The sequence below is a fragment of the Xenopus laevis genome, chromosome 4S (genome assembly GCF_017654675.1).
Source record: "Xenopus laevis strain J_2021 chromosome 4S, Xenopus_laevis_v10.1, whole genome shotgun sequence".
Classification (NCBI taxonomy): Eukaryota; Metazoa; Chordata; class Amphibia; order Anura; family Pipidae; genus Xenopus; species Xenopus laevis.
In genome coordinates this window covers 6,305,994-6,319,802 of record NC_054378.1, presented here as the reverse complement: position 1 = coordinate 6,319,802, position 13,809 = coordinate 6,305,994, and the positions used below count along the sequence as shown (strand labels likewise).

General features: G+C 43.2%; 1 protein-coding gene across 6 annotated transcripts in view; it reads left to right on the top strand.

Annotated features, from left to right (window-relative positions):
• The window catches only part of LOC108714932 (synaptotagmin-7), a 230,659-nt gene extending 220,719 nt beyond the window's left edge, over positions 1-9,940 (top strand). For all 6 annotated transcript variants that reach the window (XM_041560872.1, XM_041560871.1, XM_041560873.1 and 3 more), the window contains 3 exons: positions 3,891-4,005; positions 5,082-5,281; positions 8,468-9,940. In XM_041560872.1, the coding sequence (XP_041416806.1) occupies positions 3,891-4,005; positions 5,082-5,281; positions 8,468-8,572 (420 nt within the window). In that variant the 3' untranslated portion in view covers positions 8,573-9,940. The remainder of the gene's footprint in view (positions 1-3,890; positions 4,006-5,081; positions 5,282-8,467) is intronic.
• The last annotated feature ends 3,869 nt before the right edge of the window (positions 9,941-13,809 follow it).

The following is a 13,809-nucleotide window of genomic DNA, read 5'->3' as shown; positions in this document are numbered from 1 at the left end:
GCGGCATGCCGCCCAGCCGCATTATGGGGACGTTCGCGTCCCCGTTCAACTACACCAGCTGCACCGGTGTTTTTTCGCCGGCGTGCTGGGAAGGCGGGCGCTGGGAAGGCGGACCGCGCGGCCTAGGGGCGGCTGGAGAAGAAATCCGGCGCTGCCAGCTTCTCCAAACGTGTAGTGCCTTTTGTTGGTTGGTGGGGTCGGCACCTCTCAATGAGGATTTACCAAACACTTCAGGCAGGTGTAGCGGGGAGATCCCCTGAAATTTTATTAAAGTCACGTGATGTAGCGTTTCATACATGTCTGACAAAGGGGCACACCCCGAAACGTTGTATCATGTGAAGGAGATCTCCCCACTACACCTGCCTAAAGTGTTTGGTAAATACTCATTGCAACCCTAGTTCAAACCTACTCATTGAAGTGTGTCACATACCTACATACCCACCTCATTTACATCCCACCAATGCAAGGGCCATGGCCCTAACTTGCACCCCTTTAGGAGGTGTTGAGTTAACTTTGAGTATGATGTAGAGAGCGATATTCTGAGACAATTTCCAATTGGCTTTCATTTTTTATTATTTGTGTTTTTTTGAGTTATTTAGCTTTTTATTTAGCAGCTCTTCAGTTTTCTAGTTGAGCAATCTGGCTGCTAGGGTCCAAATTCCCCTAGCAACCATGCGCTAATTTAAACAATAGACTGGAATATGAATAGGAGAGGCCTAAATACAAAGATGAGGAATAAAAAGTAGCAATAACAGTAAATTTGTAGTCTTACAGAGCATTTGTTTTTAGATGGGGTCAGCGACCTCCATTTGAAAGCTAGGAAAGCGTCAGACAAAAAAGGCAAATAGTTAAAAAAAAACTATTTAATAAAATAATGAAGACCAGCTGAAAAGTTGCTTAGAATTGGCAATACTATAACATTCTAAAAGGTAACTTAAAGGTGAACCACCCATTTCAGTCCCATCCACAGAACACCTTGCGCCAGATTCAGCAGTTCTGTAGCCACAAAGCCCTGTGATTAATACTTGAAGTAAGTACAGGACTCTTCAACTTCTTGCACCTGCTAGCACTCCTTAAATGATGTACAAGCTAGGGGGTGTCCGTGATAGGGATGCTACCTCACCTCTTTCATATCGGCCACATATTGAATCCGCATCTTGCATGGCTAATTAGCAATCGTTTTAGATGCATGCTACAGATTGAACTGATTTGGGCTGGAACTACACTGTGCGCATCCATTCCGATCCGATGAGAGGAAGCGCAGGTGTCACGTCGGATTTGTCAAATGTAAGTAATACAAGTGTCGCATCTACAAGCTGATTGCATCCGACACGGCACAACTGTCGGATGAAGACGCAACGTGCATCGTTCGCATCCGACAGTAGTGTTGTGTCGGATGCAATCAGTTTGTAGATGCGACATTACTTACATTCGATTCGGCAAACCCGACGTGACGCCTGCGGTTCCTCTCATCGCATCCGATCGGAAGGTCACGCACCGTGTAATTCCAGCCTTCTGGCTCTTACACGCGGGCGGTTTTTCCTGCGCTCCTCTGTGTTGCGATTTTTTCCATTCAGCCGAAGGAGTAGACGCAGTCTATTATTGTGAAGGGGGCTGCACTCACACAGATGCATGTAAGCCCCAAACGTAGGTAGGATGCAGCATGTTGCATTTCACCTGCGTTCAGCACTTACATGCGTCTTTGTGAGTACAGCCCCCTTCACAATAATTGAGTGCGTCTAACCTGCGGCTGAACGGAAGAAGTCGCAACACAGGGGAGCGCAGGAAAAAACGCCCATGTGTAACAGCCCTAAAACTCCTTTTATCTGATTTTGTGGGTCAAATTTTATCTGATCATGGCATCCAACAGCAGGAGAAATCTTAATCTGATCCCCTATAGCCAGAATGTAAAGTTGTATGGTTTAGTTTGTCAGACACCAGATTTTATCTCATTGGATGAAGATGCAGCAAGCTGCGTTCAAATCCTACAGTCCTATCGCTTCTGATGCAAAAATGTCCATGTAGTTTGAACATCCGATTACAGGATAAGTTTTGTCCATCCGACACCATCCTTCAAAATATCCCATGGAGTTTAGCCCTTAAAGGGGTTGTTCACCTTTAAATTAACTCATAGTAGGATGTAGAGAGGGATATTCTGAGACAATTTGCAGTCGGTTTTCATTTTTTATTACTTGTGGTTTTTGACTTATTTTTAGCTTTTTATTCAGCAGCTCTCCAGTTTGCCAGTTCGGCCATTTGGTTGCTAGGATACAAATTCCCCTAGCAACCACGCACAGATTTCAATAAGAGACAGGACTATGAATAGGAGAGGGCCTGAATAGAAAGATGAGTAATAAAAAGTAACAATAACAAAACATTTGCAGCCTTACAGAGCATTCAGTTTTTTGTTTTTTGTTTTTTGGATGAAGCCGGTGACCCCCTACTTGAAAGCTGGAAAGACTCAGAAGAAGGCAAATAATTCAAAAACTATCAAAAAGAAAAAATGAAGGCCAATTGAATAGCTGCTGAGAATTAGCCATTCTATAACATACTAAAGGTTAATTTAAAGGTAAAGCACACCTTTAAAAGTGCAAAAAATCATTTTGCACCCTGCCCAGTAGTGACGTGCGGGTTGAGAATTTCTCGACCCGCACCCGACCCTAACGCTCCCAAACCGCACCCAGCACGGGCCAGTTGCTGCCCTCTATTTATAGGCCCGACCTGCCCCGTTATGACATCGGGCGCGCGGAAGCGGGTGGAAGTCTATAAATTCCGTCAACGGAAGCCGGAACTGCTAGGTCGCGGGCAGGGAGAGCAGGAAAAGAGCTCGACCCGGAGATTTTGTGCAGGAGTTAGCGATGCCCTGCAGGTTTCAGGCCAGTCTGCACATCACTACTGCCTAGGGTTGCCACCTTTTCTGGAAAAAAATACCGGCCTTCCCATATAATTATCTTTTTTCCTATTAATAACATTGGGATCAACCATCATTTTTACAGGCCGGTAAAATACCAGCCAGATGTTAACCCTACTACTGCCCAGCCTGTTATCCATTTGACTGTGTGTTATACTGTTTTTCCTTTATGTTTTACTCACATCAACACAAAGACAAAAGCTTCGTATTGTCCCCCCGGGGCCCTCTACAACACATATATAATTGTGTATCACAACATATAATTACAGCTGCTTACACAGCCCATCTGAGCGACACATTCGAGAAAGAAATATTTTGTAGCCTTTTCGCTCCTCTAATGGTTTAATTGTATGTTCTGACTCGAGATATTTACATCGCCTGTGATATATATGTGTAACAAAAGCCAGGAATCCAGAGAGCTGGGAGCAGCCTCATTAACCGGAGGCTGAGAATTCCCATTGCTGGGAGCAGGCCCGGGATCACAGGAAAGAATTTATACAATTAGTGCGACTCCAGAAGTCGGGGCCGGCAGGGGCCAATGAGGGTCGGGGACCACTGGGTTTTTTCCCAGTGTCCCAGGGGGACCAGGAGGTATAGGGGGTCCCATGAAAACTAAATAATGAGCGATTTCATAAAACAGGCAGGGCCGGATTTACATAGTGGGCGCCCCTAGGCCCACTACCGTTCTTCAACCCTGGCCATTGGTGCACGGGAATTTAAAAAATGATTGTATCTCCAGCGCATCCCCAGTGTTTTTGAACAAATGTGGGTGTGGTTGGGCAGCATGTTGCCCCCCTAAAATCCTGCCACCCTAGGGCCGGGCCTACGTGGCCTTTCCACAAATCCGGGCCTGAAAACAGGGCAACCTCTGGATATGTTGGGGGCCCTAAAATAAATTTGCTGTGGGGCCCGGTAACATCTGTTTACTCCACTGCTTATGAGGAAACCAATGTGAGCATTTCTGTTTTGTTTTTAACAGGGCAGTCGAGGGGAATTGCTCCTGTCTTTGTGCTACAACCCTTCTGCCAACTCCATCATTGTCAATATCATAAAGGCACGGAACCTGAAAGCTATGGATATCGGCGGTACCTCAGGTATGTGCCAGTTTTATACCCATGTTATCAACACTGCTCCGTGTATAGAAGAACATACAGGCAAGGTCCAAAGAATCAGCCAGTGTAGGGGGCGCTGTAAACCGTGTCTTGTTTTTACCATTTGTTTTAACATTAATATCTGTCTATATTAAATATCTATCTATCTATTATCTATCTATATCTACCTGTTTATTATCTATCTATCTCTCTACCTGTTTATTATCTATCTATCATATATTTATCTATCTATCTATTTATAATTTATCATCTATCTATCTATCTATCTATCTATCTATCTATCTATCATCTATCTATCTATCATCTATCTACCTTTTTATTATCTATTATCTTTCTATTTATCTATCTATATATTTATCATCTATCTATCATCTGTCTGTCTGTCTCTCTACCTACCTATTTATAATCTATCATCTATCTATCTATCTATCTATCTATTATCTAGCATCTATCTATCTATCATCTATCTACCTGTTTATTATCTATTATCTTTCTATTTATCTATCTATGTATCTCTCTATCTGTCTACCTGTTTATTATCTATCATCTATCTATCTATCTATCTCTATCATCTCTCTCTATCTATCTATCATCTATCATCTATATACCTGTTTATTATCTATCTATCTATCTATCTATCTATCTATCTATCTATCATCTATCTATTATATCTATCTATCTATCTATCTATCATCTATCTATTATATCTATCTATCTATCTCTATCATCTCTCTCTATCTATCTATCTATCTATCTATCTATCTATTATATCTATCTATCTATCTATCTATCATCTATCTATCATCTATCTATCTCTCTATCTATCTATCTATCTATCTATCTGTCTGTCTGTCTGTCTGTCTGTCTATCTATCTATCTATTATATCTATCTATTATATCTATCTATCATCTATCTATCTATCATCTATCTATCTATCATCTATATACCTGTTTATTATCTATCTATCTATCTATCTATCTATTATCTATCTATCTATGTAGCCTGGTGACATTAATTAGACGCATTGCCTATAACACCTTTTCACTTGTCTTCTCAGACCCCTACGTGAAAGTGTGGCTCATGAACAAGGATAAAAGGGTTGAGAAGAAAAAAACTGTGGTTATGAAGCGATGCTTGAATCCTATTTTTAATGAGTCGTTTATCTTCGACATCCCTACTGAAAGGCTCCGGGAAACAACCATTATCATCACTGTCATGGACAAAGACAGGCTGAGCAGGAACGACGTCATTGGCAAGGTGGGGCCTAGGGAAATGAACAAGGACCTATCCTACATATTCCAGTACTTGTCATATCTGAGCTGCTTCTCCCTATGTGCTACTTACCTAGTTATATAGGGCAACTCTAATGCTGGCTGGGAGATTGATGAAAGATACTGTGGTCAGTGTGAGAAAGAAGTGCATGGAACATCAGAGAGAGAATTAAGTCACAGGGGATCTAGGAAGGCAAATGAAAAGCAGGACATCTTAATATTTTAGGGGTGAAGATAGGAAACGCTGCTGTTGATTATAAGTAGAATAAAGGAACACATGATAGGACTGCAAGACAGGGATACAAGGCATTGGATCTGGTTAAAAAGGAGTAAGGCATCCAGTGTCGGACTGGCCCACCGGGATACCAGGAAAACTCCCGGTGGGCAAAGGTGTCAGTGGGCCCTCCTGCTTCTAACCTTTGGGCCTATATCATGGTCATTCCCTATTTCTTTATGAGAACAAAGAGGCTAAATAATGGAAGAATAGAGTATAGTAAGTAGAGAAAAGAGACTAGGAGAATAAAGAGGTTGAGTGAGGAGAGGAGGTATAATAGTTTGGTGGGCCCTCAACTTAAGGTTTTCTGGTGGGCCCCTGGTATCCCAGTCCGACACTGAAGGCATCAAGTGAAGCACAGAAGTTGGGGAGAAAGAAGTGAGGTACAAGAAGTGAAGAACATGATCGGGGAAGGAAAAGTCACAGGGACAGAGATGGGAAGTAATGGACAAGGAAGGGAAGAGATTCAATGGTTGTTAAAAAGATATTAAATGAGATGAGGAGGGAGGGTGTAAGAGAAGCGGAAACAAGAGCTAATGAGGGAGAACGAGATAGAAACAAATGTGTCTTGGAAGTAACAAACAGCATAATCATTTCACTGGTCCCCAGAATATATTTAACCCTTTTGCATCTGACATGTAAGTAGTCTTTTCCCAGGTAACCTCAGTTACTTGACATTGCCGGAATTGAATAGACAGAACAAGCAGAGAAGTTTAATAGCCTAGAACATATTAGTGGCTGACAACACAAGCGACAAAAAAGCCTATTAAAGGCAGATGGGGAAATTCTCACAGCAGATCAATATATTCATTTACTGCTCAGGCTCACATCGGACATCAGTGCAGAGAAGGAAAAAGAGCCTCCATCATGTTTTCTGTAAGCGGTACAGCCCAGTTCTAAAGGGGGACTTAACAAAGATCAACTGCTTTTAATGGTTTCTAGAAATCCCCTCTGTGTAATCTTACTTACTACAGTTCTGCCTCTCCTTCTTTCTTGTTCCCTCTTTGTCTTCTCCATTCAGTTTTGCTCATATTTTTGGGGCTGTGGTTCTGTTAATGCCCACCAGGTCCATATTTCCCAATGCCAGTTACTAAAATAAAGTTTTGCTTCTCTAAAGGTTTAGTGCAGCTACAGGTTCCACCTGGGCATGGTAACCCTTCTCATCTGCCCTCTCCACCCATTGACTTCTATTTTATTCCTTTCTCCAAGGCCAAGAAGAAGGAGCCCCTGACAAACCCGGAAAGAAGGGGTTCCCATCTATTTGGGGATGGGATTTACTTAGATAAGGAATGGCCAACCTGCTAGCAAAATCTACAGAATGAATGTAGAATGTACAGAATGACAGAAAGAGGGGTATACGGAATAAAGTACAAGAAGGGAGCAATGTCGGACTGGGATACCAGGAAAACTCCCGGTGGGGCCTCATGCTGCTAGACATTTGGCCTATTTCATGGCCATTCCCTATTTCTATGAGAACAAAGAGGCTAAATAGATGGAGTAACCGATTATAGTATGTCAAGAAAAGAGACTAGGAGAATAGATGTTGAGTGAGAATAAGAAGAAGAATAGTACTGAGAGTGGCCCCTGGTCTAAGGTTTTTCTTGGTGGGCCCCTAGTCTAAGGTTTTTGGGTGGGCCCTGATTGTCCCAGTCCGATACTGGGAGGGAGTATATACAATAAATGAGAGGGGAAGCGTAAAGAACGAAGGAAAGGGAGCATGTATGGAATGAAGGATGAGGGTAGAGGAAACCTACAGAATAAAAAGGACAGGGGGTATCTGCATATCAAAGAACAAGCATATCAAATGAAGGACAAGTAGTATGAAAGATTGCAATCATCTACAGAATGAAAAAATGAAGGAAAGTAAGGAGAATGTACAGATTAAAGCACATGATAAGGGATAGGAGGCAGTGTATACAAAAAAGGACTAGAGAATGAAGGACATCGGGGGATGCACACAAATAACAGAATTAGTGGGTATATAGAATGAAGGACAAGGAGAGCAGATACAATAAAGGAGTGGGGAAGTGTAAAGAAGAAGGATGAGATTGTACAGAATAAAAAGGGCAGAGAGTTAGTGCAGATTGAAGAACAACAGGGTGGACAATATGATGGACAAAGGGAGCATAACAAATTAAGGACAAGGAGAGTGTAAAAAATGAGGAATACACAGAATAAAGGGCCGGAGGTCCCTAGAATGAAGACAAAAATGGAAAGTACAACAAGGGGATATTGTAGAATGAAAGATAGAGGCAGGATACAGAATAAAGGGCAATGGTGTAGTACAGAGGAGAACTAAAACCTAAAAATTAATATGGCTCAGTAAATAGCAGCAATGATCCAGGACTTCAAACTTGTCACAGGGGGTCACCATCTTGGAAAGTGTCTGTGACACTCACATGCTCAGTGGGCTCTGATTGGCTGTTGAGAAGCTAAGCTTAGGGCTCGTCACTAATTATCCAGCAGCAAATGAGCTTCCCTGGCTGTAATATAAGCTGATGCTACAGGTTTGCTGATTATTCAATTCTGATGCTAATTGCACTGGTTTCTGTGCTGCCATGTAGTAATTATGTGTATTAATTACTAATCAGCCTTATATTGTGACATTTCTATTCTATGTGTACTGTATATTGTGAGTGGCTCCCTAAGCTCAGTTAGTGACAGCAGCACAGAGCATGTGCAGTGAATCAGCAGAAAAGAAGATGGGGAGCTACTGGGGCATCTTTGGAGACACAGATCTTTACTGCTAAAGGGCTGTGGTTGCCTTGGGCTGGTACAGAAGCCTCAAAACATAATGTATAACATTTCTAGCTATTTCTTTAGTTCTTCGTTAAAAAACAAAGATATGTAACCTGGGGGAAAAAACCAATATCTAAGACATCTGTTTTCTTTCTGTAGATTTACTTGTCGTGGAAGAGTGGTCCCGGGGAAGTCAAACACTGGAAGGATATGATCTCTCACCCCAGAACGGCTGTAGCGCAGTGGCACCAACTCAAGGCCTGATTTGAGAGCCTCTCTCATCGCCTGCAGCCCTCGGTTACATTCAACCAAACCAATGCATTGGCCACACTCTTACTGTCTGCACAACCACAACCTGCAGGCTTCTCCAAGGAACCGCCAACTTGGATCTCTGGGTAACCGAAAGCCCCAGGGCCAACCTGTGCCACCTGCAATTAACCAAGGATTTTTTTACTCCAGAACTGGTCCTTGTACTTGTTATACCAGGCACAGCTGCGGTTCCTCTCCTGGCCTCACAAGACGTGGCACACCATAAAGCAGTGTTACAGAGACGCTGAAAAAATAAAAAGCTTGGGCAAGATTTGGGCCCTGTAGAAAGCCAGTCAGTACTCTGCAAACTTTCCACCGCATCTTCAACCACGCGGGCAGCCATGGAAGCACATCTAGAGTGCGTCAGTAGTGGTGGCCGGCGCAGCAACTCGCCTTTTGTAGTTGCGCAAAGGTGCACTAAACCCTCTAATTCTATTTTTTTGGGGTTTTTAATCTTTGTTTAGACAAAACAAAAAGAGGTGATAATGAGCAATACCGGAGAAATTGCTACGTTCGCTGGAACATGGAGGCCGGTTTAGGAGGGACTCCGGTCCTCAGACTCTTTGCCATATTTGCGTGGTGTTCAGTGTCCAACGTGTGTGTAAAATAATGTATGTGTGTGCGCGTGCGTGTTTTATTCCCCCCCCCCCAAAATCCACCCCTTTTAAGAGCTCTGGTACACTTGCGTATCTTCATATCATGAGAATTTGTAGCTTCCTTTGTTGTCCTTTTATTTTTTTTAATTCTGTTTTTTTTCACAAAATGGTTTCCTTTTTTCACAGTTTCACAAAAAAAAAAGGGAAAAAAAATCTTTAAAAAAAAAAATGAAATAAATAAATAAAGATCAACTACAATGTTGTGTTGTAGGAGAAGCTTAGAATCTAGGTCGTTCCGTCGTAGATTTTCCAGATTGTTGCTACTGAATAGACTGTGACCATTTTGCCGCCATGATGGATCGGGTCGGTTTCCGGCACCCAGCTCTATGGTTTCCAAGTCTAGAGCCAAAGAGGATGCTGCCACTTACAGCACATGGAGCTCAGTTACTCCTGGAAAGAAGGATAAGATAGAGGTGAAAGCCCTTCTCTCCTGGTGATCCTTTAATGACCTGTACATTTCAGTATCTCCTGGCCTTCTGAGTATCACCAGCCACATTGAGTCTTCCAGGATGAGACCTCAGATCTTCCCAGGGTCTCTTTGCTGTCTCGGCTCCAGAGACGTGTGTATAGAGTACAAACTAAGTGAACATGTGCTGATTATGGTGTCTGTGTGGAAACAAGGAAAAAATATAATGTGCTTAATAAAAGTGAAACATTTTCTGTCCAAGTGTTCAAGTCTGTTTCGGGGCATGGAATCCAGTGGTAGTCAATGATTAGAGGGCGCTAGGACTTCGCTAAAAAACACAGCAGATTCAAACCAAGTCTCTTAGGGGCAAATTTACTAAAGGGCGAAGGGCAAAAATTCGCCAGCATGACGTCATTTCCGAACTTCGACGATTTACTAGCGTAATTTCGCTAGTGAAGGAGACTGTATCGGTACTTCGCTCCCTAACCCCAGCGAATTTGAACTCTGGCGAATGGACGTAACTACGCAAATTCACTAAGATGCAGATTTTACTGAACGTTACCTCTTGCGCCAGACTTGCCTTCGCCACCTCAGACCAGGAGAAGTGCAATAGAGTAGATAGGAGTTCCTCAAAAAATAGTTGAAAATTTTTCTAAGTCCCATAAAACGCTGGAGTCTTTTCCTTTTTTTCAGGGTAATAGGCTGAAAAAGAGCGTAAATTTTGTTGGGGGTAACCAGTTTCCCCCCTATATTTCCTAACATATGGAACATAAACTATACACTGGGCTCGTGTGTAGGGCAATATAACCACTTTATTTTATTTTATTAAAGGGATCCTGTCATGAGAAAACATGTTTTTTTCAAAACACATCAGTTAATAGTGCTGCTCCAGCAGAATTCTGCACTGAATCCATTTCTCAAAAGAGCAAACATATTTTTTTATATTCAATTTTGAAATCTGACATGGGGCTAGACATTTTCTCAATTTCCCAGCTGCCCCAGTCATGTGACTTGTGCCTGCACTTTAGGAGAGAAATGCTTTCTGGCAGGCTGCTGTTTTTCCTTCTTAATGTAACTGAATGTGTCTCAGTGGGACATGGGTTTTTACTATTGAGTGTTGTTCTTAGATCTACCAGGCAGCTGTTATCTTGTGTTAGGGAGCTGTTATCTGGTTACCTTCCCATTGTTCTGTTGTTTGGCTGCTGGGGGGGGAAAAGGGAGGGGGTGATATCACTCCAACTTGCAGTACAGCAGTAAAGAGTGATTGAAGTTTATCAGAGCACAAGTCACATGACCAGGGGCAGCTGGGAAATTGACAATATGTCTAGCCCCGTGTCAGATTTCAAAATTGAATATAAAAAAATCTGTTTGCTCTTTTGAGAAATGGATTCAGTGCAGAATTCTGCTGGAGCAGCACTATTAACTGATTCATTTTGAAAAAAACATTTTTTCCCATGACAGTATCCCTTTAAGGTTTCCTGGGCTTGTGTAGTGTAATGTATTTGCTGCAACATATAATATGTCCATTTTCAAACTTCAACTTCCCGCCGTATGCAAATTAGGCAACGCAAGTGTAACTTCGCCAGCGTTTGGCACCCTGTACGCAACTTCGGATTTTAGTGAATTAGCGTTGTCCTGGCGAATCTACGCCTGCCGAGGTGTTGCACTGTGAGTGAAGCCATCGCTGGCAAGTTTACGGAGGTTAGTGAATTTGCCCCTTAGAGCCAGGTGTAAGGACTCAATTAATATTTCAATTAGGAATCTGAAAATTCCAGTAAGGTGTCCTCTCGTTGTAGTCTCTTAATCAAAAAAACGGATGGTCAATCGGAAACGTCTAAAATACAAAATAAAAGAAGGGCGCACTTCCCTTGTGTAATTTCCTTTTCTAATTTATTTTTATTAAAAATGATGCAGTTACAATATGGTAAGCAACATCTGCCACCCAACGCATTTCATCACCAAAATCGTGACTTCTTCAGGGATAAATAATCAATGAAAATTCTCTTTCCAAGAGCCAACAACACAAGCATTCCTGCAGCCACGGCCGACCCCTTCTCTCAGTACCAGAACCGGCCGTACAACTGCACCTCTGGCTCCTGTAGCTCCGACGCTCGGCACCTCGCTGAGCCCGACACCCTGGTTCCACTGAAGCATCGGCCGCCCCAGTGGATCAAGTGGGCAAATGGAGAATAAGATCTGGTCTGTGCATCACTATCGCAAAAGAACGTATGATTGTTGATGTACTCCTTGTTATTAAATTTTTCATGTGTGGTGCTCTCTGCAGGGGTCCCCTGGCAGATCCCCAGGAATACAGAATAATATAAGAATAGCAGGCCACTCAAAAATAGTTTATTTACATTGAAAAAACCCAATGCGTTTGGATCCCCACCAGGGGCACAGAAAACAAGCAGGTCCGCTTTAATAAGGGGTGAAACGTGTTGGGTTTTTCAATGTAAATAAACAATTTTTTGTATCAAGTATATCTCAGTGCCCTGCTATTCCTATATTATTTACTATGGTGACCTATGCAGCAATGAAATCCAGAGGGTTTTTGGCCACAGCAGGTTACACCCAGGCAATACTCCAATATGCAAGCAGGGAATATAAAAATGGGGGATTCCCTAAAAGTACAGGTGGGTTGACGTGTATATTGTAATAATAATTGGAAATAAGGATAGTTTTCTTAACCAAGGGTTAATTCCTCCCAAGCAGTGCTGCTCCACCTAAATATTGCAAGACTAAGGACTTGACGGGTGCAGCGTCGATTCCACACCTATCCCTCTACCTCCCCCCACACACACCACAAATCTCCTACCCCAAATAAGACATACACACCACTGGTTTGGAAAGAGATGGCCGCAGTTGTTTATTTAACACAATAATACAATTATAATCATGCATAAAATTTTTTAACCTTTTAACAACCGTTTGTATAACAAACTTTTAAACCTTTAACATATTATTCCCCCACCCGGGGAGGAGGGAATGGGGGTAGGGATGTAGCGAACTGCCGATTTGGTGTTCGCGAACGCCGTTCGCGAACACCGGCAAAAAATGCGAACGTTCGCGGACAGTTCGCGAACTTCGAACACCCGCTAAAATCGTTCGATTCGAACGATCGAAGGATTTTAATCATTCGATGGAAGGATTTTCATTCGAATCGAACGATCGAAGCCATTCGATCGAATGCTTTTCATTGAATCGAATGCTTACAATCGTTCGAACGAATGGAAATCGTTCGATTTTAGCGGTCGAAGGAATTCGAATGGTCGAATGGTCGAACGACTTGTATTCGAATCGAACGCGAACTCAAAATGCGAACGTTCCCAAACGTTCGCGAACATTCGGCGGACGCGAACGGTCGAAGTTCGCGCGAACTAGTTCGCAGCAGAACAGTTCGCTACATCCCTAAATGGGGGTGGGGTATCTGTACCCAAACTGCCAAGATAGGTTCCTGTTCCTTTCTCCCAACCCTGAACCGGGCTGCATACCACACTATGAGGACCCAGGCCTACCAGGCTATTTCCACTGACTATGACAGACCCCCTTTTAACTTCCCCTGGGGGTCCTTGCAAAGATACCCCCGCAACTGTGACTAACACACATAATATAGGGAGGGAGGGTGGGATGCTGCGTCCTTCTTCCTCCACGTCCCGGCGCCGAATGGTAAGTATTACCGCTGTTCCTTTCCTCTTCTCATTCGCCCGGGACTCCCAGCCAATCAGCACCTGCAACAGAAAAAAGGGGGAGGGGCGGGGATATCTGTCTCCTAAGGCCCCGTCAAGACCCTGTTGCCCCTATTCAGGCCATGGGGTCCCCGGAGAATTTTTGGCAGATCAGTGCACAGCATCAAAATTTAGGTGACAAGTCGGATGCAATCACAGACGCAGGGCCGGATTTACATAGCCGGCACCCCTAGGCCCAATGCCGTTTGTCGTCCCTGTCCCCTCCCCTTTAGTCGTGCAAATGTCATCATCGGAACCGGATAAAAGGGGACTGGAGCAGGGGAAATGTATAAAATGATTGTATCTCCTGCGCATCCCAAGTGTCTAAAATTCTGCCGTCCTAGGCCCGGGCCTTGGTGGCCTTTCCACAAATCTGCACAGACGGCAGAATATAATTGGACTCGC